This window comes from Cetorhinus maximus, chromosome 14 (genome assembly GCF_964194155.1).
Source record: "Cetorhinus maximus chromosome 14, sCetMax3.hap1.1, whole genome shotgun sequence".
Lineage (NCBI taxonomy): Eukaryota > Metazoa > Chordata > Chondrichthyes > Lamniformes > Cetorhinidae > Cetorhinus > Cetorhinus maximus.
The window spans coordinates 81,569,655-81,596,650 of record NC_135892.1 but is presented as its reverse complement, the minus strand read 5'-3'; the positions used below and the strand labels follow the sequence as shown (position 1 = coordinate 81,596,650).

The window sequence follows — 26,996 nt, the reverse complement described above, 5'->3', positions numbered from 1 at the left end:
GTGGGGGAGGCTGTATTAGCTGACCATGCAGCTGCAGGAGAGTTTCCCAAGGTGCTGCAGAAATGCATTGACGAAAGAGGGTACCAGGCAGAGCATGTCTTCAACACAGGTGAAACTGGCCTGTTCTGGAAGAAAATGCCAAATAGGGCTTACGTATCCAAAGAAGAAATGGCAGCACCTGATTTTAAAGTCATAAAAGGCAGGTTAAAGTGCCAATGTGGCTGGTTTTAAGTGTAAACCAATGCTGGTTTATGAGTCAGAAAACCCTCGAGCTCTTAAAGGAAAAAATAAATCACATCTACCAGTTTTTTTGGAAGGCTAACAGCAGTGCTGGGTTTCAGCAGCAGTGTTTGAAGGCTGGTTTGAAAATTGATTACAGCATGAGGTCAGGGCTTATTTGAGAAGAATAAACTCGTCTTACAAGATCCTACTTATCCTGAATAATACTCCTCGACATTCACCCTTTCTTGCAGATCTATCCAGATGCTGAAATTTTGTTTTTACACCCAATTTGGCATGACTTATCCAGACAATGGGCCAGTGGGTCATTGCAACCTTCAAAACTTACTACACCTGTAGAAGTTACGGCCACATTCTCAACATTATAGGAACAAATCCTTTAACCACTGTCCGTGATTGTTGAAGGAATTCAACATCCTAACATCAATAGGAATAATTAAGGATGCATGGGATAAGGTCCCAGAGTCAACCATAAATGCCCGCTGGAAAAAAAGTTTGGCCTGAGGCTGTCAATGGTTTCACAGGATTCCCCAATGTGAATGCTGAAGTGAAGATTGTTGAGTTGGCAAAACCAGTTGGAGAGGAGGGATTTGAAGGCCTGGCCACAGGTGAAGTAGAGGAGTTGCTTCAGTCTCATCAAACGGAACTCTTTACGGAAGAATTAGTGGAACTGATGAAATCAAGTGAATATATGGAGAAGGAGGAAGAAGAGCCTAAGAAGGCTCAATTTGCACCCAGGACAATGACAGAGCTCATAAGGTCAGCTGAAGAATTGAAAAAACAGGTGGCAGGCTATGACACAAACATGGAAAGAAGCATTGTCTTTTGTAGAGTGATTGACACTGCTATTGCTCCTTATCGAGAACTTTACAAGATTGAAAAGCAAAAGGCAAAGCAGTCAAAAATAACTTTTTCTTTAATCTCTTGCCACATCAACATCTACCTCACCCAGTACCTCCACCTTCAGGTAAACATTCAACAACTTCACCTCCAAGCCCATCACATTCTGCTTGAGAACCTGATAATAAAGATAAGTGTGACTGGTATATATATTTATTTTGTTAAACATTTTTACGTTTATTAAAAACATTGTTCTTGTCTTTTATTCTCTATATGTATCAATTTTTCTGAAGCTTGGAACTTAATTAGCTCCCATTATAAAATATATTCACTGTTTGCAAATTTTCTGTTTGCAATGTTTTCCAAGAACGTAACCCCCATGAGTGGCAGGACTTTACTGTTCTTGGCAAGTAGTTATGATCTGGAATGCACTGCCTGAAAAGGTGGTGAAAAGAAAAAAAATGTAATGTTTACAGGGAAAGGGCAGGGATTATGCACAGCATACCCTCTAATCTTTTTTTGGAATGTGCGGGTGATTTGTTTAAATGCGCAGCTCTTTAAATATTTTTGCACGGTCATGGAGCTTAAAGGGAACATTGAGGTGAGACTAGCTGGATTGCTTTTTTCAGAGAGCCAGCCTGGGCTCAACAGACCAAATGGCTTGCTCCTGTGCTCTAACCATTCTGAGAAATTGTATGCTATTCTATGAAAGCAGATTTGAGGTGAAGAGAGGGACAGTACCTGAGGAAAGGCAATCGTTAATAATATCAGCCAACATGGGACCAAGTAAGGAAAGTTGAGTAATCAACAGCTTTAAAGCATAGATCAAAAAATATAAATTATTCATATGCAATACACAAAATTAATTGGGTAGAGGGAAATTTTGTAAGAAATTTGGGAGTACCATTTACACTTGTGTAGAAGCTGAATTTTTGAGGTTAAAAATCAGGGGTTTGGCTTTTACAAGGTAACATTTCTGCTGAATTGACATGGGTGCTTGATTTGGGCTTAAAAAAGACCGTCACAATGGAATAAAGTGAAAACTAGCAACACTAAGGTATTCATTTCAATTTTCTAACATTACAAGCAACATATATTTTATCCAACACAATTTAAATATACACCATAATGAATTAGCTACATTTCACATTGATATCCTTCGAAATCACTCTGATCACTATCAGAATCACCGAACAATAGGCCCAACAGCCTGGTTGGATAACAACATCATGTGGATCTTCCTTATCTTCATCATCATCATCGGTAGTACCGGTAACTTTGGCATCATTACACATAAGTAATTGTCCTTGATAACGTCGAGGGCATTCGATATTCCACTTTAGAAGTAATTTTTCAACAATACTGGGATCAAGTTCATTCCATACGTCTACGACCCATTAGTATAATGATGCTATTGAGGGTGCACACATATTTTCACCTTTAGTGAATGCTTTCTTGCCTTCCAAAATGCAATTCTTTTATCTTTCGCATACTGTCCTTGACAGGTTTCTTTATACACACATCCAAGTGCTGAACTACACTCATAAGACTGCCAGAAATAACTGCCACGTTGGTTCATCTCACATCACAGATTACATCATCAACAAGGTGGGATTTGAACATGTTCCAGATTTTTTTTTATTATTCATTTATGTGATATGGGGGGGGTCGCTGGCTAGGCCAGCATTTATTGCCCATCCCTAATTGCCCTTGAGAAGGTGGTGGTGAGCTGCCTTCTTGAACCGCTGCAGTCCCTGCGGTGTAGGTCCACCCACAGTGATGTTAGGAAGAGAATTCCAGGATTTTGACCCAGCAACAGTGAAGGAACAGCGGCATAGTTCCAAGTCAGGATGGTGAATGGCTTGGATGGGAGCTTCCAGATGGTGATGTTCCCTTGTATCTGCTGCCCTTGCTCTTCTAGATGATAGTGGTTGTGGTTTGGAAGGTGCTGACTAAGGAGCCTTGGTGAGGTTCTGCAATGCATCTTGTAGTTGGTACACACTCCTGTCACTGTTCGTCGGTGGTGTAGGGAGTGAATGTTTGTGGAAGGTGCCAATCAAGCGCCTGCTTTGCCCTGGATGGTGTCAAGCTTGAGTGTTGTTGGAGCTGCACTCATCCAGGCAAGCGGAGAGCGTTCCATCACACTCTTGAACTGTGCCTTGTAGATGGTGGACAGGCTTTGGGGAGTTAGGAGGTGAGTTACTTGCCGCATTCCTAGCCTCTGGCCTGCTCTTGTAGCCACAGTATTTATATGGCTAGTCCAGTTCAGTTTCTGGTCAATGGTAGCCCCAGGATGTTGATAGTGGGTGATTCAGCGGTGGTAATGCCATTGAATGTCAAGAGGCGATGGTTAGATGCTCTCTTGTTGGAGATGGTCATTGCCTGGCACTTGTGTGGCATGAATGTTACTTGCCATTTGTCAGCCCAAACTTGGATATTGTCCAGGTCTTGCTGCATTTGGGCATGGACTGCTTCAGTATCTGAGGAGTCGCAAATGGTACTGAACATCGTGCAATCATCAGTGAGCATCCCTACTTCTGACCTTATTTTGGAAGGAAGGTCATTGATGAAGCAGCTGAAGATGGTTGGGCCTAGGACATAAACATGAGGAACTCCTGCAATTATGTCCTGGAACTGAGATGGTTGGCCTCCAACAACCACAACTATTTTCCTTTATGCTAGGTATGCCTCCAACCAGCAGAGAGTTTTCCCCCTGATTCCCATTGATTCCAGTTTTGCTAGGGGTCCTTGATGCCACACAGTCAAATGCTGCCTTGATGTCAATGGCAGTCACTCTCACCTCACATTCTTCTTTGCGTAGTTCTCTTGGTCTCAACTCCACATTTTTGATCCATTTCTTGCAATTGCCACCATCCATCCAGCCTTTCTCATGAACATGGACGACAACATCTTTCTGAAATTTTATTTGGGAGAGCTTTGCAGTTGAATATCGCCATTGGCTTTAATTTTGTGCCATCCGCCATACAAGATGGAACCACTGTGAACCACATCTTTGTATGGCCAGTCATCCAGGGATGATTTTTTTCACCAATCTTGGTAACGGTCTTGTTGCTGGCGTGTAGAAGCTCATTTCAGCCATTTTTCCAATGCAGACCAATCAACACACATTCTTCGCTCGATGTCGAATGACAAAACGGTGGAAAGTAGCAGGTGTGAAATTTCTGATGGGAGTATTTATTCATGCCTTTTCATGAATCTTGTGCACCACCGAGCACCACCCTTGAATTCTAAAATACCATCTTTCTTCGCTTCCCTGAGGACGTAGAGTCAGATGGCTCCGCAGATGCTATGACCATTTTGTTGATGCTCGTTAATCAATTCTTTCACTTTTTCTCCAGTTTACATTGAGCTGCATACTTGTTACCCTTACACAAAGGCATCATGATAGATCACGTGAACACATTTGTCTTGTCGATCAACTGGGAGATTGCTGCTAGAATATAAAGGTTCTGCTCGCACCTTGAAATTAATGAACCATAGTAATTACCAGTATGCAATTAATAATCACAATGTTGTTTGACCCCTGAAAACCTAGAGTCAATTTTTACACAAGATTTTTGAAAAATTTTTTTTTAGGCCAAAGGCCATGGGATCGACTTTTACAGGAGTATATACAGTAGTAAGCGCATCAATTTCAACATAGCCCCCCCACCCCCAACTCATTTGCTATTGAAACCCTTATCCATGTCTCTGTACCTCTAGAACTGACTATTCCAACATGCTCCTTGTCAGTCTCCCACGGCCTATCCTCTATAAACTTGTCATGAAAAACATTATTCCCCAAATCCTAACTCCCACCAAGTCCCATTCACCCAAATGCCTTGGTTTTAAAATTTTCATCCTTGTGTTCAAATCACTCCAGGCCTCGCCTCTCACTAGCTCAAATCTCATCCAGTGCTAGAACCTTCAGAGATAACCATTCTTCTCCAATTCCAGATTCTTGCACATCCCCAGTCCACCACTGGTGCCTGTGTCTTCAGTCGCCAAGGCCCTAAGCTCTGGAAATCCCTCCCTTAACCTCTCTACCTCTAAGATGCCCCTTTAAACTTACCTCATTCAGCAAGCTTCTAGTAATTGGCCCCATTAACTCCTTATATGGCTCAGTGTCAAATTTTGCTTACCTACTGTGAAGCACCTTGGGACGTTTATCTACATTAAAGGCGCTATATAAATCCAAGTTGTTTTTTTGTTGTACAAGAACTACTTGCTTTTATTTAGAACCTTTAGCAAGCACAGAAAACAATCCCAACATGCCCAGGAAAATAAAAAGGATCAGACATCAAGCTATGGTGAGAGTTAGGATAGGTGACCAAAAGCATGGTCAAAAAATAGGTTTAAGAAAGATTACAAGGTGGTGTAGCAGTTTAAACATCATTCTAGTAGTGCCAATATAATAGAATATAATTCCACAGTAATCAATGCTAAGGCTTTACAATGCACTTTTCAAACCACATTTAGTTCACAGTTTAGTTTCAGTTACCATGCCACACACAAATAAATCTATATTTACTTTAGAGGAAACCTCAATTGAAAAGAGGATAATCTATGAGTAATGACTAGAGAAGCTTAAGCTTTACAGCCTCGAAAGAAATTAATTTGGAAGTGGGGGCTGGACAACTATATATAGATGAGGTAAATCCAGATGAGAACTTCAAAAGAATAAGAAGCTTGAATTAGAAGACTTAAATGAACATTACTTAAAATACAGAGGAAAGAAAAACCTCTGTACACAATGTCATACATAAGAGGAAAGAAAGGCCCTCAAAGTCCATCACTCTAGCAGACAAATTCCCCTCCTGGTTATTTAAATAAGCTACCAATCAAGAGCTTTGAAATTTCTTAAAATTCAATTCTATGTTAGAAAGGAATACTTTCTGTACTGCAAAATATGCTTTGGATGGAATAAATACATTTTCTAATCCCAGACTTTTAAGGTAGTATATCTTACTGGCTGATCTTCCATACATCTGCTCAGGCAAAACAGAAACAAAAGTATTGCATTTTTTCAAATGGGCTTCTGCTCATTCCCTGGTCTAATTCTTTGTCTCTCCTCTGTCCAACTGTCTTCCATTTTCTCTCACTTTTTCCTTTTCACCTCAAGTTTTTCCTTCTGTATATCTCTCTCTCACTCATTCACTCCATGTTTCTACTTTTCTTTGATTGTTTTATTCTTTCCCTTCCCCACATACTTTCAACACAAACTGTGTACTACACTCAGAGCTCCATTCTATGACACGTTATGCTATGGCAAGTACTATTTGCCGGGCTGACCAAATCCCAAAGGGAAACGTGGTCAGGCTATTATTACAATAATTTTGCAATTTGTATTTATCACAAGAAGGTATGTGTACTGAAGTCAGAAGTAAAGATTCAACTACCACTTTTGGAGATTTTGAATATTAAATTAAAACATTTATTAACAAAAGAAAAGAAAACTTAGTCACACAAGATTATAGTAACACAATTAAATTTAGTCTTATGCCATTTCCAAAAAGATTTTTACTTAGCTAGACTTGCAAATAAACACCATTTTACAGGCAACCGTGCCTATAGATTCTTAAGCTATAAAACCCCCAGTAATATTACCGCAAGGCACCTACTGTCGCTATAAGGGAGTTATTTCACAAGCTTCTCTCTCCTTCTCACTCAACAATGGAATTCCAAGGCTTGTAACAAACCATTGCTTTCTGGAACAAGCCAGCACTTCTCTAAAGTGGCTAGAAGCTGCTACTTCACAGTACACTCTTCAAGATCTCACATGGCCACTTGCCATACAACTTTCAACATTTCCTTAAATATATTTTCTCCCTTTTTATCTTTTAAACACATTGCTCTTAACTTTCTTTTGAAAGTTACCTTTCACAGAATCTAAAAATCTTTCATGTTGTCATTATGACCAGCACTTTTGGAAAAATAAACTTAATAACTTTGCTTTATTTATTTATTATCTTTGCCAGTTGTAAAGCTTCCTGTTATGTCTCTTTGAAATTCAACAGCTGAAAATTCAATTCCTTATTTAACTCCTAATGCAAATTCCTATTCAGGCTGTATCTACTGGGATCCCATCTTAGCTCATCCATCTCCACTTCAAAATGTCTTCTTTTACACCTAACCCTTTTGATTAATTAAACCTTGCAGCCTGACCATCTTCCGTTTAATTAAATTAGTCACACACACCCAACATATACACAGCCCCCACAAGCCTACGTCACAGTATCCCACAGTAATATTGGAAAAAATATTTTCTTTCCACACAACAGGGAGCAAGGGAAGTTAGTCATCTAGTTGCTTCACATGTACAGTTTTGATGATCTTATCTAAGGAAAGATATATTTGCCATAGAGGGAGTGCAAAAGAGGTTCGCTAGACTAATCCCTGCGATGGCAGGATTGTCTTATGAGGAGAAATTGAGGAAACTGGGCCTATATTCTCTGGAGTTTTGAGGAACGAGAGGAAATCTAATTGAAACTTAAAATTCTTACAGGACATGATAGGGTAGATGTAGATAGGATGTTTGCCCTGGCTGATGAGTCTAGAACCAGGGGACACAGTCTCAGGATAAAGGGCAGGCCATTTAAGACTGAGATGAGGAGGAATTTCTTCACTCAGAGGGTGGTGAATTTCTGAGCATGTTCAAGACAGCAATCAATAGATTCTGGATATTAATGACATCAAGGGATATGGGGATTGTGGGGAAAAATGGCATAGAGGTAGATGATCAGCCACGATCTGTTTCAATGGCAGAGCAGGCTTGACAGGCGGAATGGCTTACTCCTGCTCCTATGTTCCTAATATTAAGCCCCAGCTGCACTTCCACCTCCCATCTCTTCCAAGTTAAGTGAAAGTGGGTGATGGTAAGTTCTGGAAGCCACGAAATGCAACCTCCTCCCCCACAAAATGTGCACAAGAACAAAGTCCCAATAATCATATTGAAAGTATCACAGCAGCAATAATTTTTTTTCAAAAAACGTTGTTACATCTATACATCAGCATGTATATAAAGTGGGCTTTATTTCAAAAAGTTATTACCCTTTTTTTTGTAACGATACCAGTACTAAGACCACACCAAAAGGTCCCAGGTCCCCTTTTGCTCAGGGTACACTAGCATCACCGGCAGGGCCAGCACTTATTGCTTATACCTAACTGCCTTTAAGAAAATGGTGGTGAGTCACCTTCTTGAACCACTGCAATCCATGTGGTGTAGGTACACCCACAGGGCAGTTAGGAAAGGAGTTCCAGGAATTTGACCCAGCAACAGCAAAGAGACAGCAATATAGTTCCAAGTCAGGATGGTGCGTGGCTTGGAGGGGAGCTTGCAGGTGATGATGTTATGCATGCGCCTGCTGCCCTTGTCCTTCTAGGTAGTAGAGTCACAGGTTTTGAAGATGCTGTCAAAGGAGCCTTGACGAGTTGCTGCAGTGCATCTTGTAGATGGCACACACTGCTGCCACAGTGCGCCAGTGGTAGAGGAAGTGAATATTTAAGGTGAGGGATGGATGCCGATCAAGCAGGCTTCTTTGTCCTGGATACTGTTGAATTTCTTTAGTGTTGTTGGAGCTGCACTCATGAAATGGGGAGCATTTTATCACACTCCTGACTTGTGCCTTGTAGATGGTGGAGGCTGGAGACAAGTTGCTTGCCACAGAATTCCCAACTTCTACCTGCTCTTGCAGCCATAGTATTTATGTGGCTGGTCCATGGTGACCCCCAGTATGTTGATAGTGGGGTAATTCAATGATGATAATACTGTTGAATGCCAAAGAGAGGTGGTTAGGTTCTTTCTTGTTGGTGATGGTCATTGCTTGCCATTTGCGTGGTGCCAATGTTACTTGCCATTATCAGCCAGAGCCTGAATGTTAGCCAGGCCTTGCTGCATGTGGGCCTGATCTGCTTCATTATCTGAGGAGTTGCAAACAGAACTGAACACTATGCAATCATCAGTGAGCATCCCCACTTCTGACTTTTTTTATAGAAGGAAGGTCATTGACGAAGCAACTAAGGATGGTAAGATTAGGACACTGGCCTGAGGAGCTCCTGCAGCAACATCTTCAGGATGAGATATCAGTTAAATTATGGTAGTGATGAGATGAGGCCCTTAAGTGGGAATTAATTGCCCACTTAAGGGCCTCAATTGGCCCACTGGTGGGCAAGCTGCCCGATGCCACTCCTGCCACTGGTAAAATTGCAGTGGGGGCAGAGACCAATAGGCTGCTCGCTGGATTTTACGTGCCCCCTGCCTTCAAACCTTCTGACAGTGAACCATAAAGTCCAGCTCAATGTCACTCCTCTCGTGAAAAGAGTTACCCATGGGTCCATGTGACTGACTGATGATCACAAGAGCAGCATCAAAGCAACAGATCAAACAAAGACAATTTGCTGGTTTGCCTTAATGACACCTTGCTACCACTACTGCTGGCTGTTAAATTCCTGACATATCAACATACACTCTATATGTACAGATCTGAGGCCTCGTCTCCTCCCTGTGGTACCTCCACACCTAACACCAACGCCCCCCCCACCCCACCCCTTGCCCCTCCATTCCCAGTGCCACCATGTTTCCCAGTCATGCCAGCGACATCATCCTAAATTCTACAAACATCCCAGTCTCCACTCACCTTTCCTATTCTTACATTTCAAGTTCAGCCCTTCCTTCAACTCTTCCTTGGGCTCAGTTCCACCAATCCAAGCCATGCCAAGTCCCAGGACCTGCCCCTTTCACCATTCCCCAACCCAGTGTGATGCCAGAGCCCAGACTGACCATTCTAATTCCAAACCCCAGTCTAAGTCTCAGTCTGCTCATTCCCTTCCCTGTTCTAAAAGCATCCAAACCTGTTCCAGAGAAGGAACACATGTGAATGCCATGTAGAGACAGGAGACAGAATTTACTACATGTTAGGAATTAAGTTAGCTAGAGGTGCTAGTTTGATTTTGACAATGTAGAATACCATGAAAATGCAACTTTAAAAATTTCCAAAAATTATATGCAAGTCTTGACATTTTTAAGACTGTAAAATTTCCCTAACAATTAGCCCCTTCAGTTTTACTTGGACAGAAACCTGCCACAAAACTTCAACATAAATTGGGCAAATGTGAGATTGAAATAAATTATGCTATCCTCTAGGGTCAGAACATATTTGCCCAACTCTGTAAGTTTGTCTATTTTACATGACTAATATTTAAGTGCACAGTAGCTGCATTCACTAAAAAATTATTCTAAGACACTTACAAAGCAAGCATGTTTGCTATGATCCTAAATTTACCTTCTTAGATTAACAACACACGGCTTCACTGGAAAGTAGTTATCAGAAGTAGTCTAAGAAATACAGTAGAGCTATGTTACCGATTAAGTGAGTTATGAATTGTGGTAATTTACAACTTACAGGCTTTGCTGTCTGGAAAATAAGTCTAGAAATGCAAATACTGGCAGAAATACTCCAGCAAATGCATAAAATATTTTAATTCACGCACTTACCAAATGTATTTTCTGCTCCGAGATCCATACTTTTAGGTAATTGACTTTTAAAAATGGACAAAACATCTCTCTCGCTTGTTGCATATACCAACAAGATTAGGAAAATCCATTATTACTGATTTCAATAGAAATGTGGATTGTTAGTAAAGGTTGGTTTGCCTAATAAGTGCGAAGAACATCAGTACTTTGTTATTAAGCAAACAAAACAAACACTTGAAAAATTAGCCTGAAGGGTACCTTAAAACTACAGGTAAATACCGACTGTACATCACAGCATACAAGCTGACCTTTGAAGGGTCCAAAAATCCTTCCAAAAATTGGAGTCAACTTATATGCCGAGCATAAAATGTGAACTGCCGGTGTGGGTGGCCACATATTGAAATGTGAAAAAACATAACACTAGTAATTCATATTAGTGTAGCATGGTTTATTAAATGACTTAATTATAATTAATCACAAAAGTGTTTTAAAACTATCAAATCATTGTCTCCATCATCCGACGTAAAGAGTTCATCGAATTCATTCTGAATCACTTTTTTTATGACAGCATTGTAAGGATCCCACTCTGGTGATCAGGGACAGGAGGATGTGACTGCAGGTGTTGCAGGTATGGGGACCCAGAGAGTAGCGTTCGAGGAGCCTCAGCCCTGCAACTATCCAACAGTTACGAGGTTCTTGAAAGCTGTGTGGACGAGAGCGGGGACTGCAGGGAGGATGAGTGAACTGACCACAGCACCGTGGTACATGGAGTCATTCAAGTGGGGGGAGGAAATAGGGACGTAGTACTGTTAGGGGACAATATAATTAGAGGGATAGATACTATTCTCTGCAGCAGTGAGTGAGAGTCCTGAGGCTGTGTTGCTTGCCCGGTGCCAGCGTTAAGGACTTCTCCTCAGGGCTGGAGAGGAACTTGGAGTGGGAGGGGAGGGATCCAGTTGTCATCCTCCATGTTAGTACCAACGACATTGACAGAACAAGAAAGGAGGTTCTGCTGAAATAATTTGAACAGTTGGCAGCTAAATTAAAAAGCAGAACCTCCAAGGTAATAATCTTGGGATTACCAGCTGAGCCACGAGCAAACTGGCATAGAGTAAGTAAAGTCAAGGAGTTAAATGTGTGGTTCAAAGACTGGCGTGGGAGGAATAGATTTCAGTTAAAGGGACACTGGCACCAGTACTGGGGTAGAAGGGAGCTGTTCTGGTGGGACGGGCTTCACTTGAACTGTGCTGGGACCAGTATCCTGGTGAATCGAATGACTAGGGCTGTAGAGAGGGCTTTAAACAAAATAATGGTGGTGGGAGGGTTCTGGAAAGGGGATATGTAGGCTAACAAAGCAAAAGGATATGGCAACATTGCAGGGCAGCTATTTAGATATTGATACACAGAATGTGACAGGAAGGGGCAGAGTGTACAAACATTAAAAAACAACAGCAAACATGGTCAAAGAGGGAAAAATGGTAAGGTAAAATTAATGGTTCTTTATTTAAATGCACGTAGTATTCAGAACAAACTAAATGAATTAACAGCACAAATAGAGGTTAATGGGTATGATCTTATAGCCATTATGGAGATGTGGTTACAAGGAGGTCAAAGCTGGGAACTAAATATTCAGGGGTATGTGACTTTTTGAAAGACGGGCAGGAAGGAAAGCGGTGGGGTAGCTTTGTTAGTACGAGATGGAATAAGTACGATAGCAAGAAATGATCTTGGATCAGAAGATGTGGTATCCATATGGGTGGAGTTAAGAAATAACAAGGGGAAAAAGACACTGGCGGGAGTAGTCTATAGGCCCCCTAACAGTAGCTATACTGTACGACAGAAAATAAATCAGGAGATAATGATGGCATGTAAAAAAGGCAGTACATTAATCATGGGTGACTTGAATCTTCCTGTAGATTGAGAAAGTCAAATTGGCATAGTAGCCACGAGCAGGAGTGTATCCTAGAACAATATGTTGTGGATCCAACCATGGATCAGGCTATTTTGGATCTGGTAATGTGTAATGAGGCAGGTTTAATAAATTATCTCAGAGTAAAAGATCCCATAGGGAACAGTGACCATAACATGGTAGAATTTAGCATTCAGTTTGAGAGTGAGAAATGTGGGTCGGAAACAATCGTGCTAAACTTAAATAAGGGTAATTACAAAGGAATGAGGGCAGAGTTGGCTGGAGTGGACTGGGAAAGGAGATTAGCAGAATGGCTAATGGTAGGTGTTTAAGAAAATAGTTCATGATTCACAACAAAAATATATCCCAGTGAGAAAGAAGGATTCTAGGAAGGGGATAAACCAACTATGGTTAACCAAGGGAGTTAAGGATAGCATCAAATTGAAAGAAAAAACATTCAGTGTGACAAAGATAGTGGTAAACCAGAGGATTGAGAAAGTTTTAAAAACCAACAAAAGGTGATCAAAAAATAATAAAGAGGGAGAAAATAAACTCTGAGGTTAAACTAGCAAGTAAAATAAAAACAGACAGTAAGAGCTTCTTGAAATATATAAAAAGGAAGAGAGAGAGGCCAAAGTGAACATAAGCCCATTAGAGAATGAGGCTGAGGAAATAATAATGGAGAACTAGGAAATGGCAGAGGAGTTGAATAAATACTTTGCATCAGTCTTCACGGTAGAAGACACTAGTAGCATGCCAAAAATGCTAAATAATCAAGGGGCAAAATGGTTGGGGGGAGGGGGGGGAAGGAAATAAATACTATAACTATCACTAGAGAAACCAATGGGGTTAAGGGCCAATAAATCCCCAGGACCTGATGGGTTGCATCCTAGGACATTAAAAGGAAGTAGCTGCACAGATAGTGAATGCACTGGTAGTAATCTTCCAAGAATCCGTAGATCCTGGAAAAGCCCCAGGAGATTGGAAAACTGCCATTGTAATGCCCTTATTCAAAAAGGGAAGGAGACAAAAAACAGGTAACTGTAGACAAGTTGGCTCTATAGTTTCCGACACTGGGAAAATGTTAGAGTCTATTATAAAGGATTTGATAGCAGAATATTTAGAACTGCATAATATAATCAAGCAGAGTCAGTACAGCTTCTTGATGAAATCATGCCTGACAAATTGATTAGAATTCTTTGACGTGGTAACAAGCAGGGTAGATAAAGTGGAACCAGTAGATGTAATATATTTGGATTTCCAAAAGGTGTTCGATAAGGTACTGCACATAAGGCTACTTAATAAGATGAGAGCCCATGGTGTTGGGGGTAGTACATAAACATGGATAGAGGATTAGCTAACTAATAGAAGACAGAGAGTTGGGGTAAGGGGGGCATTTTCAGGATGGAAACCTGTAACTAATGGAGTGCCACAGGGATCAGTGCTGGGGCCACAATTATTTACAACATATATTAATGGCTTAGATGAGGGAAGTGAATATACTATTGCCAAGTTTGCAGACGGCACAAAAATAAGTGGGAAGGCAAGTGATAAGGATGACACAACGAGTCTACAGAGGGATATAGACAGGTTAACTGAGTAGACAAAAACTTGGCAGATGGAATATAACGTGGGAAAATGTGAGGTTATGCATTTTGGCAGGAAGAATAGAGGACCTGAATATTATTTACATGGAAAAAGACTGCAGAAAGCTACAGCACAGAGGGATTTGGGGGTCCTCGTGCATGAATCACAAAAAAGCTAACATACAAGTTCAGCATGTAATAGGGAAGGCAAATGGAATGTTGGCCTTCATTTCAAAGGGAATGGAGTATAAAAATAGGGAAGTCTTGCTAAAACCATACAAGGCACTAGTCAGACCACACCTAGAATATTGTGAACAGCTTTGGTCCCCATATCTGAAGAAAGATATACTGGCATTGGAGGCAGTCTAGAGAAGTTTTGATCCTGGGTATGGAGGGATTTTCTTATGGGGAGAGGTTGAGTAGGTTGGGCCTGTACTCATTGGATTTTAGAAGAATGAGAGGTGACCTTATTGAAACAAAAAAGATTCTTAGGGGGCTTGACAGGGTAGATGCTGAGAGATTGTTTCCCCTTGTGGGAGAGTCTAGGATCAGGGGGCATAATCTCAGAGTAAGGGGTCGCCCATTTAAGACAGAGATGAGGAGGAATTTCTTCTCTCAGAGGCTAGTCAATCTGTGGAATTCTTTACCACAGAGGGCTGTAGAGGCTGGGTCATTAAGTATATTAAAGGCTGAGATAGACAGATTTTTAATCAGTAAGGGAATCAAGGGTTATGGGGAAAAGGCAGGAAAGTGGTGTTGAGGATTATCAGATCAGCTATGATCTCATTGAATGGCAAAGCAGACTCGGTAGGCCGAATGGCCTGCTTCTGCTCCTACGTCTTATCATCTTATGATCAGATGTGTTGCTTTTGCTTTCAGGATCATCCCTCCATAATAAATCATCTTGCTCTCCATCCATTGAATTGGATATTCTGCATTTTTTGAACAGTCTGATGATACTTGATACACTAATAGCATCCCACAATTTGACAATGAAGCCATGAATACATCAAGCAGGGAAGAGCACATATTTCCACTCTTTGTGAAGGTTATTTCTTCGTCAACCATCTACCTGTTCCATTTGGCGTGAACAGGATTCTTGAATGGCTCGTTGAGGCACACATCCAAAGGTTGAACTACAGACGTTAGATCCCCCTGGTACAACTGCAATCTGGCTTCTCAGGTACTTCTTGACCTAATCGATTGTTTGGGATCTGATCATGTCCTACGCTAATAAAGTGCATTCTTTATGTAGGCCACCAGGACACTCATTCCACAAATTATTGATCTATAACTACATCCCATTCTCATCCATCCAACCGTTGTCATGGGCATGCACAAAAACCTGCAAGGAACTTGATGTTCGGCATGGTTTTACATTTGAAAATTACCTAGGCTTTAATTTTTGTTGGCGATGCAGGCTGGTACCACTGTGAATCTTGTCTTCGAATGTCCTACGGTTTTTACTAGAACTGTTTATGAACCTTTCCACTCCACAGTTTGACTTTTGGGCATGTCCTAAAACATGGGTGTTTCATCCACATTACCGTTGTGACTTAATGGGTACTCATGTTATTGCTGCTGTCCGATGATGTCAAAATTACAAGTTTCCAGTGATTCATCTAGATCTTTTGGTAGTCTCAGAGCAATTTTGGTCTTTTGCTGCAACACTCTACTGTTTCATTCCATAATACGGCTACACCATCTAGCTGTTGGTCTGAAATCTTTGCTAGATTCAGAGTTTGATTTGGCTCACTTAAGTGCATAGATATGCATTACATTTCTGGTGACAATGTTACTATTTTGATGATTTTTTGAGGGTTCATTCTGATATATTTTACAAGATGAGGCCAGTGGCTGGTCCCTGTTCTGATGGTGCATTTGGTCTTGGGCACCTTTTTCAGGGCCAATTCCTTCTTCCATTCTCACATCAGTTTTTCACTAATACCAAATTCTGTCACTGCAGCACAGTTATTTGATGAGTTAGGAAATGTTAAGATTTCTAGCTTGAAAGCAGCTCCATACTTCATTCCTTTTGCTGGAGGACCCATTTCTGTTTGTTACAAGCCATGTGCAGTCTGCTGTGTAATCGTGCCTTAAGACTCCTGCACATCATCTTCGCAGCACAGCCCCATATTGCCTACATTATCCTATGTGCCAACTTACAGTATAAGTAAAACATGCACTTCTGGGGTGAAAATTGAGTCCGACTACTAATGCAAGTGTAACATTTAGTAGATGAAAGGGGGTCAATTTATTTGCTGAACGTACGCAAAAGCATGATTTTGGCACCGAAAAAGGGGGTTGTCTTATACACCAGATCTATGGTATCAGTGATGATAGGCTCATGTCACTTCAGCATGTGTAATGCCTGTGCACAGTGACCAACATTCACAGTATGGCAGAATGATTTGATGAAAGGCTTGGAGGAAGAGCGAAAAGTATTAAAATAATGGCAACCTTTGTACATTCAATGACAACAAAAGGTACAGAGGAAAGTAACAAGCACAAGAGGTCGCATGAATCTGTTCTTGGAATTTCCTAAGTGCAAACAAAAACTTGGAGAAAATGCCAAAAGAGAAGACAAAGCTTTTCCATTGCTTTTCTATGGCCTAATAACTCTAGTGCAACAAATGATTAATTTTGTGTGTCCACATAACATCCAGATTATGTAGGAGGAACAAAATGCAAAAAATCTCTATGGATTTCAGCACTGATAACATGTTCAGCACAGCAGCAATGTCACGCATTCCTGCAGAAAAATGGAGAACTGGTTTAAAATTTATCAGCTTTCCTTAAAAAGCTCCAGTCATAACCCTACAATAGGATAACAGATTCATCAAAAATAGTCAAGCAACTGAAAGGCAAAAATGAGCATAAACTAACACCTCCGAGCTTTCTCCCTTCCAACCTGCTCAAGCAGCTCCTATTGATCCAATCATTATCACTTGTGACACTTGGAACTGATAAACAGGTCAAAATGGAAGGGCAAGTCCCCCATTTTCCCAAAGCTCTGGCTACTTACTTATGAGCAAGCAATAGAATGGGGAATTTCTCTGTTGTCATCGGCACTAATGTATGCAGAACAAAAGGTTAGAAGGCAAGATAAGCCACTTTAATAGTAGGTTTCCACTGCTTAAGTTCTCATTTGATCTTTGTTTTATCCTGCTAATTTAAAGAGTTTTCTACATCGCAGCATCTTTAACTGCAAAGGAAGTTCAGATGAAGCACTCTATGACAGTTTATTACATCTCACCAACAACATCAGCTACAACATCTGCAACGCACTTTAAATAGACAAAGAAGTGTTTACAACCATATTTTGAAGAACTGCATTAGCCAAATCAGTGTTGATGTGGATTTGTTCTACCTCAAATGTAATTCACACCACTAGTTCAGGCAACTGGTAAAAAAGAAAAACAGGAGCAAATGTACAATAATAACAAAAATAAAAACAGAAAATGCTGGAAATTTTATGCAAGTCAGAAAAGTTAGAGATGTAATAGATTTTGAGCAAAGGTTGGCTGGGACAAGAACAAAGGAAGATCTGTGATAGGGTGGAAGATAGCGGAGATTGAATGACAGAAGAGTTAGTCTTACAGGGCTAATGGGAATGGTGATGGGGAAATTTCTCCTTCAATTCATCTCACTTCCTCCAAATAAAAGGTGTTGCTATGGGTACCCATATGTGTCCTAGCTATGCTTGTCCTTCAATAGGATATGTGGAACATTCCTTGGTCTACTCCTGCTTGGGCCCTCTATCTTTTTCTGGTATACTGATGATTGCGTCAGTGCTGTCTCCTACTCTCAGCCCAAACTGGAAAACTTTGTCAACTTTCCTTCCAATTTCCATCCTTCTCTCAGTTTCACATGGTCCAACTCCAACTCTTCCCTTCGCTTCTTTCTCTGTCACCATTTCTGGTGGTAAGCGATCAACTAATATTCATTATAAGCCTACTGAACTACCACAGCTACCTCAACTACACTTCCTCACACCATGTAAGAACTCATTCCATTCTTCCAGTTCCTGCATCTCTGTCACATCTGTTTTAATGATGCAACCCTCCACACCAGAGTTTCTGATGTCTTTTTTTCCTTAACTGAGGGCTCCCCCCACCCCCTCCACCGTGGTTGACAGCGCCCTCAAACATGTCCAACCTATTTCCCGCATTTCTGCTCTCAGCCCTTTGTATCCCTCCCAAGACCACAATAGGGTTCCTTCCCCTTATCACCTTGCACCCCACCAGCCTCCACAACCAACACATTCCATTCCCATCACCTCCACTATGATGCCACCATCAAACACATCTTCCCCTCCCCTCCCATCTGCATTCCAAAGAGACTGTTCCCTCCGAGACACTCTAGTCCACTCTTCAATCAACCCCAACACCTCATCCCCTCTCGTGCCACCTTCCCATGCAAACACAGGGGATGTAACACCTGCCCTTTTACTCCTTTCTCTTCAACGTCCAAGGCCATAAACACTTCTGAGTGAAGCAACAATTTACATGTACTTCTTTCAATTCAGTATACTGTAGTCACTGCTCACAATGTGGTCTCCTCTACAATGGGGAGACCAAACGCAGATTGGGTGACCGCTTTGCAGTCCGCAAGCAAGACCCTGAGCTTCTGGTGGCCTGTCATTTTAATTCTCCATCTTCCTCTCATACTGACATCCCTGCCCATGGCATGCTGTGCTGTTCAAATCTTCCGATTATGCACTTTACAGCCTTCTGGACTCAACACCGAGTTCAACAATTTCAGATCTTAAACTCTATACCCACATTTTGTTTCCTTTTCTTTGCAAGTGTAATTTTTCTCTTATTTTTGCCTTCATATCAGCGCACATCTTTTGTTACTTTCTTTTCTTGCCCCATCATCATTCCCTTTGGTCCTGTAATACCAACTCTTCTGTCATTCAATCTCTCCTGTCTGCCACCCTATCACACCTTCTTTTGTCTTCGTCTCATCTACCCCTTGCACAAAACTCATCACATCTCTAACTTTTCCGAGTTTTGATGAAAACCATCGACCTGAAATATTAACTGTTTCTCCCTCCACAGATGCTGCCTGATCTGCTGAGTGTTTCCAGCATTTTGTTTTTTATTTCAGATTTCCAGCATCTGCAGCATTCTGATTTCCGATTAAGACGTACAAATCATTTAGCATGTTTTGACTTCAGTGAAGTATCGCCATAGCTCATAAGAAGAAAGAATTGTTTGCATATTCACGCAACATCAGATGATATTCAATATTGCCATCACGTGACTTTAAAGAGCAGACTTTAACAGGCTTTCTTTTAAGTTCAAAGCAAAAGAAAGGATAAGCATTTATTTTAAGAACACCCGAGCATAAACATAACAAACACCCACTCCCCAATAAGCAGGCAGACACACGTACGCACATATGCACGCACACCAGAGATGATGATTTCTGGAGGTGTAACTTGCAATTAAGTTACTAGCAGAGTAACTAGCAAAGAAACAAGTCATTTGTTCCACCAGTCCTTAGGATGAAGGCTGAAAGATGTTGCAGGACTGAAGGATTCTCTCTTTGTTCCTTGACGACAAATGAAGGTTGGAAGTTTCTGGCTGTTTCAGGTGAAATTGAGGTCAAGTTTCTGTAGTGAAGAAATATAATCATGCAGATAAAACAAATTATCCCCTTTTCGCTGCTTGAGGTAACTGTCGTTTAGAGGCAGGGTTCTTTTCTTCTTTGCTAAGTGTGGTCTCTATGTGCTTCTGGTCCCAGTCTACCTTGCTGGGTTCCCTTGCAGGTTAATAAGGTAGCTACCATCTCTCCAGCTAGCTTTGGTCACGTGATGGCAATATTGACATATCCCGTTGTCCACACAATGGGTTGGAGCTGATGTGATTGACATCCCATCACCTTTCCCGGTATGATAAGCTCACTGAAAGACTTTATTTGACATCCCATCTTCACGAGGCCAACAGGTCTAGTAGCCATTGTCCTTTAAATCACTTCCATTGAAATGGCGAGTGGGGGTCAATTTTCATCTGGGAAACCCTTTTACATTTTAAAATAACTTTCCAGGCATATTGTCTCTGTCCGTCCAGAACCCACAAGAAGTCATCGGACTTTCCAGAATCCATTTTGTGAGGGCACAGTGTCCATTATTCCATGTTGCTTTCTTTTTGAAAGTATAGTGTCCACTGCCCAATTACCTTTAAAGTCACAGCACTCAAAACACTCCTTCTCAAAAATATATCGTGTTGCGGTCAATCAAGAGGTGAGAAAAGGGGGAAATTATCCCACAACCATCCTTGTCTGTAACAGCAGTTACTTTTGCCTCACCTCTGGAATACAGCAACTTGTGCTTATTTAGCAACTATGATGTAACAAAATGCGCCATGCGCTTCACTGAAAAACTAAGAAACAAAAAATGACACCAAGCCATAAGAGGAGATTATTAGGACAGATGACCAAAAGCCTGGTCAAAGAGGTAGGTTTTAAGAAGTGTCTTAAAAAAGGAAAGCGAAGTAGAAAGGCAAGCTTAGCCGGGAATTCCAGAGCTTAGGGCCTAGGCAACTGAAGGCATGGCAATCAATGGCGGAACCTTCAAAATTGGGGGTGCATAAGAGACCAAAATTAGAGGAGCGCAGACATCTATGAGTTGTAAGGCTGAAGATTACAGAGGAAGGAAGGGCTGAGGCCACGAAAAAACTTGAAACAAGGATGAGAATTTTAAAATTGAAGCATTGTTTAACCAGGAGTGAGAGTAGTTCAGCAAGCTCAGGGGTGATAGGCAAACGGGGCGAGGTGTTAGCAATGGCACAGGCAACAAAGTTTTGGATGATCTCAAGTTTATCAAGGGTAGAATGTGGGAGGGCAACCAGAAGTCCGTTAGAATAGTCTGAAGTTAACAATGGCACGGTTGACAGTTTCAGCAGCAGAACAGCCGAGGCGGGCGGAGATGGACTATGCTACGGAGGTGGAAATTTGCAGCCTTTGTCACAGCACGGATATGTGGCTGAAAGCTCATCTCAGAGCCAAATAGGACACTGAGGTTGGAAGCAGTTTGGTTCAGCCTCAGATAATTGCGAAGGAGAGGGATGGGATTGGTGGCAAGGGAGCAGAGTCTATGGCGGGTACCAAAGACAATGACTTCGTGATCTTTAATGGGAAGAAATATCTGTTCATTCAGTACTGGAAGTCAGGTAAGCAATCTGACAGTTTAGAAAGTGGAAGGGTTGGCTGAGTGTTGTCAGTGTACATGTGTAAACTGATGTGTTTTTTTAATGATCTCGCTGAGGGGCAGAATGTAGATGAGAAATAGGAAGGATCCAGGATAGATCCTAGGGGGAACCTGAAGTAACTGTGCAGAAATGGGAAGAGAAGCCACTGATGGGAGAGTCTGTGGTTATGATTAGATAGATAAGAATGGAACCCGATGAGTGCAGTCCCACCAAGGTGGAAGGTGGTGGAGAAGCATTAGAGGAGAATCTTGTGGTCAACTGTGTCAGTGGCTGCAGACAGGACTAGAAGGGATAGCTTACCTTTAACAGTCACATAAGATGTGGTTTGTGAGTTTGATAAGAGCCATTTCAATACTGTGGCAGGGCGGGAACTGACTGGGGGGGGGCGTGGACATGAATATGGGAGAAGGCAACATGTTCCAGGACTTTGGAGATGAAAGGGAGGTTGGAGATGGGACAGCAGTTTGCAAGGATAGTGGGGTCATGGGTTGGCTTCTTGAAGAGAGGGGCGATTATGACAGACTTGAGGGAGAGCAGAACGGAATCTGAGAAGAGAGAGCCATTAACAATGTCAGCTAACATGGGAGGCAGAAACTGAGGTTGGATGGTTCATAGTTTTGTGGAAATAGGATCAAAAGGGCAGAGTTGTTCTCATGGACATGCAGAGCTCAGTGAGAGTATGAGGGGAGAAAGGAGGGAACTAGAGGTGAAAACAAGTTCCAGGCAAGGGTTGGGGGTTAGATTTAAGAGGAAGTTTGGGCCACTAGGCTAGTAGAAGGGAGGAAAGTGGCAGAGACTGTTGATCAAATGTTGTTAATCTTGATGATAAAGAAATACGAACAGGCATACATACCAACAAACGAATTAGGAGGAGTAAGCCATTCAGCCCTTTGAGCCTGCTCCGCCATTTGATAAGATCATGGCTGATCTGATTGTGGCCTCAACTCCACTTTCCTGTCTATACCCTATATCTTTTGACTCCCTTGTCGTTCAAGAATCTATCTAACTCAGCATTACATATATTCAATGACCCTGGCTCCAATGTGCTCTGGGGAAGAGAATTTCACAGGCCAATGGCCCTCTGAGAGAAAAGGATTTCTCTTCATTGCCATCTTAAATAGGAGACCCCTTATTTTTAAACTGTGTCCCCTAGTTCTAGACTCTCCCACAAAGAGAAGTATCCTCTCAGCATCCACCCTGTCAATTTCCCCCAGGATCTTATTTGTTTCAATAGTCTTTGAAGCCTACTGCTGTTGAAGTTGAGGTCTAAGACAAAAGCTTCAGTCTTTCCAATATTGATTTGGAGAACATTTCTGCTCATACAGTACTGGATGTTGGACACTCAGTCTGATAATTTAGACAGTGAAGGAGTCAAGAGATGTCGAGGTGGGATGGAGCTGGGAGTTGTCAACATGTATGGAAAACTGACATTGTCTTTTTCGATGATATGCTAAGGAGTGACATATGCAAAAGAAATAGGTTGGGGCCAAGGTTGGAATCATGGGAGACACCAGAGGTAATGGTGCAGGATCGGGAAGAAAAGCCATTGCAGGTTATTTTCTGCTTACTTTTAGATAGATAAGAATGGAACCAGGCAAATGTATTTACATCCAGCTGAATGATGGTGGAGGAGCTGGGGAGCAAGCACTGCAAACAGGTCGAGAAGGAGGGATAGTTTACCTCTGTCACAACCACATAGTACGTAATTTGTGACTCTGATAGGAGTAATTTCAGTACTGTGACAGGGGAGGGATTCAAACACATGATGATGAGAATGTAGGACTCACTGCCATGTGGAGTGATTAAAGCAGATAGCACCAATGCATTTAAGGGAAGGCTTAATGCACATATGAAGAAAGAAGAAATAGAAGTATCAAGACAAGAAGAGGAAATTAGATGGGAGATGGTTCCTGTAGAACATAAACACCAGTATGGATCAAGTGATCTGGTTTCTCTGCTGTGAATTTTAATTGCATATAATGCAACCCTAATTATTAAAAGCCCTATGGAATGTTTGCATACATATCTAGCCAGCAAAGTTGAATTCATCTGTAACTAAACTACCACACAAAGTGATGCTTATTTCCTTAAACTATAAAGCACTGTCAGGTCCTGCTCATGTCTGCCAAAACTGAGCCTGAAATGCAGAGATAAACATCAGTTTCTCTTCTTTACTGGAAATTGTCATCCTATCCACATTTCCTCTATCATTTTCACCTTCACCTCCAATAAATGTGAGGACCTCGTGGATTTCTTTGTCATTAAGATTGAGACCATCTGATCAGCTGCATCTGTCGCTTCCCTTCCTTCCGTTAGCCCACTTGGCCAAATTTCCTCTAAAGCTTGCCCCATGCCCTAGCTCTGAAATTGCATCTTTTTCTAGTTCCTCTTCAATTTTTTCTCGTGTTCATTTTGTCCATGAGGCCCACCATCTGCCCCCGCAATCCTATTCTCAATGAACTGCTGACCACCCAACTTCCCTTCCTAGCTCTCATGTTAGCTGATACTGTTGACACTTCTCTCCTCAGGTATGGTCCCTCTCTCCTTCAAAGCTGCTGTCATCATTCCTTTCCTCAAAAGACCCTTGACCTCTCCATTCTTGCAAATAGCCATCCCATTTCCAACCTCTTGTTTCTCTACAAAGTCTTTGAACATGTTGTCAGCTCTCAAATTGTGTCCATCTTTCCTGGAACTCCATGTCTGAATTTCCCCTAATCAGGTTTCTGCTTCTCTTACCAAAGTCATAAATGATCTGCTGACTGGCAAAGGTAAACTGCCTCGCCTCATCCTTCTTGATGTGCCTTGACATGTAGTTGGCCACGCTATCCTCCTCCACAATGCCTGTCCAGCTGGGTGGGACTCCACTTGCTTGGTTTCATTTTTATCTTATTCAGTCCTGACCAACGATGGCTTCTGCACATTAACTCTGGTGTCTCATAAGGATCTTTCCTTGATCCACTACTATTTCTCAGCTTTATGCTGTCCCTTGATGACACCAAAAGAAAATACTGTCAATTTCCATACGCACACGGATGATACACATCTCTACTTCACCACCACCTTTCTTAACCCCACCACTTCCTTTAAATTGTCATACTGCTTATCTGACATCCAATACTGAATGAGCAGAAATTGCATCCAAATATATGCTGGAAGACTGAAGGCATTGTCTTTGTGCCCCACCACAAATCCTGTTCCCTAGCCACCAACTCCATTCCTCTCTCTGGCAAATGTCTGAGGCTAAACTAGAATGGTCACAACCTTGGTTTTATTTGATCCAGAGATGAGTTTTAGAACACATATCCATGCAATTATTAAAACTGCCTACTTCTGCCTCTGTGATATCTTATGATTGCGTCTTGCGTCAGCTCATCTTCTGCTGAAGCCACCATTGATTCCTTCGTTACCTCTAGGTTTGATTATTCCCAAGCATACCATGTTCTATCTGCTGTAAACTTGAGATCATCAAAGACTCTGCTGCCTGTGTCCTAGATAGCAGCAAGTCCTGTTCACCCATCACTATTGTGCTCATTGACTAAGCTGGCTCCAGGTTAAACAACGCTTTATTTTTAAAATCTCATCCTTGTTTTTAAGTCCTTCTGTGGTTTTCCCTCTCCCTATCTCTGTAATCTTCTCCATCTCAGACCCCTCCAAGTATCTGCGCTTCTACAGTTCTGGTCTCTTGCCTATCCTTGATTTTGTTGGCTGTTTTTCAGCTGTCAAGACCCTAAACCTCTGGAACTCCCTCACTAAATCTCTTCGTCTCTTTTTCTATTCGAAGATGCTACTTAAAACCTTCCTCTTTGACCAAGTAGCTCAGTGTCAAATTTAATTTGAAAACATTCCAGTGAAACGCCTTGAGACATTTTAATATGTTAAAGGTTCTATATAAATACAAGTTGTTGCCTATGAATTTACTGAAAATGTTTTTAATGAATAAAACACATAATAGAAAATCAGTTAAAAATTTTAGAAGATAGTACAATTTAAACTTAGAAACTTCTCGCAAATAACTATTTAATAACTTAATTGTCCTTAGGTACTCAAATACCATTAGTGTTGATTTAATCACAGCGATTTCCTGTTCACCAATGACTGTGCACTAGCTGCTGGTTCAGAGCTGCACATACAATGTAGCATTGACTTCCAGTGCAAGCGGCAACTTTGGACTTACGATCAGCACAAAGAAAACCAAACTAATGTACCAAGCTTGCTCAAGGAAAGCCAGATCGCGAGCCCAAGATTTCAGTCCGTGACCAGAAACTGTCAGCAGTGGATAAGTTCACGTATCTCAGCAGCACACTCTCCCAAGCTGCCCATGTTGATGGCAAGACAAATGTACAAATTAGCAAAGCAAATGTAGCCTTCTGCAAACTTCGAACATCATTCTAGGAATGAAGAGGAGTAAGTCTGCCCACCAAATTGAAAGTCTATAGACCAAAAGTCCTGCCCACTTTGCTCTACACATGTAAGACTTGGACTGCCAACGTCATGCCAAGAAGCTCAACCACTTTCACATAAGCCTGATTCAAAAGCTTCTGAAGATCAGATGGCAGGACAAAATAACAGACACTGAGATGCTCACTTGAGCTGGCATGCCATGCATTCACACCATACTGAGACAGCCACAACTGAGTTCTGCTGGTCATGTAGCCAGGATCCTCATTTACCAAAGCAAATGTTCTATGGAGAGCTTGAGACTGGAGCGTGCTCTCATGGTGGCCAAAGGAAGTGCAACAAGGACACTCTTAAGGAATTTTGATATCAACTTTAGGTCCTGGGAGAAGCTCACCCAGGATCACGGGGTGCATCCAAATAAAAATGGCGTGGCCTCCTTTGAAGGCAAGTGCATATCAGAGACAGAGGGAAAACGCAAGGAGAGGAAATCATGAGCCAGCAGCTAGTCCAAAACGCAATCATCTGCAGTATCCTGTCCTATAGGTTCTGGGTGCAGATCAGCCTTAGCAGTCACCTACGTACCCACCAGACCCTCCCCAACACCCACATGATGAACATGGTCATCTCTGCCTTTAAAGATGAACATAAGAGAACTATTACAAAAACAGAATTACCTGGAAAAACTCAGCAGGTCTGGCAGCATCGGCGGAGAAGAAAAGAGTTGACTATTAGTGGTGACTCAATATAATCAGTTGAAAACGGCAAATTTCACTGGACCAATAAAGTATCTGAACATGTAATTGTTTTTTTTATATATAAAAGGAGCTGAACGATTTGGCAAAGTATCTCAGAATATTGACATTTCGTTCCAAAAGAGTCAGATGTCTTTTATTATCTCTACGGTATAATTCTCATGGTAGGATTCAGCACAAATTAATTTTTCTATTGGAGTGCAATTTCATACCTTATGTGTGTGGCTGGAAGGGACTCATATTGGCGAGATAGAAATATCTCCCGGTGTTTAAGCTGATGTCTTTGTTTCTCTGTCAAATCTAAAATACTTGGTGTTTCCAGTTCTTCCTCCATTTCCTCTGCACAGAATAAAACACAAAACATATTAACTTCCTTGGGGAGACTTACAACTATTAAAGTTTGTTTCATGGGGAAAATTACATTTTCCATCAGTAGGCCACACCAATTTACAGTAAAAGCATGCAAATTGCCTACTGTATTTTACCTAGCTGGACAGAGATATATCCACGATGATCCAAAGAAAGTTAATAAACTGAATATGATCCAGTATAACATAGAGCACCTGGAGACAATTATAATGA

At 41.5% G+C, this 26,996-nt stretch overlaps 1 protein-coding gene across 1 annotated transcript in view; it reads right to left on the bottom strand.

Annotated features, from left to right (window-relative positions):
• Positions 1 to 26,996, bottom strand: part of mta3 (metastasis associated 1 family, member 3) — a 262,123-nt gene that overhangs the window by 181,273 nt on the left and 53,854 nt on the right. The window contains exon 4 of the mRNA XM_078557154.1: positions 26,627 to 26,753. Within this exon, the coding sequence (XP_078413280.1) occupies positions 26,627 to 26,753 (127 nt within the window). The remainder of the gene's footprint in view (positions 1 to 26,626; positions 26,754 to 26,996) is intronic.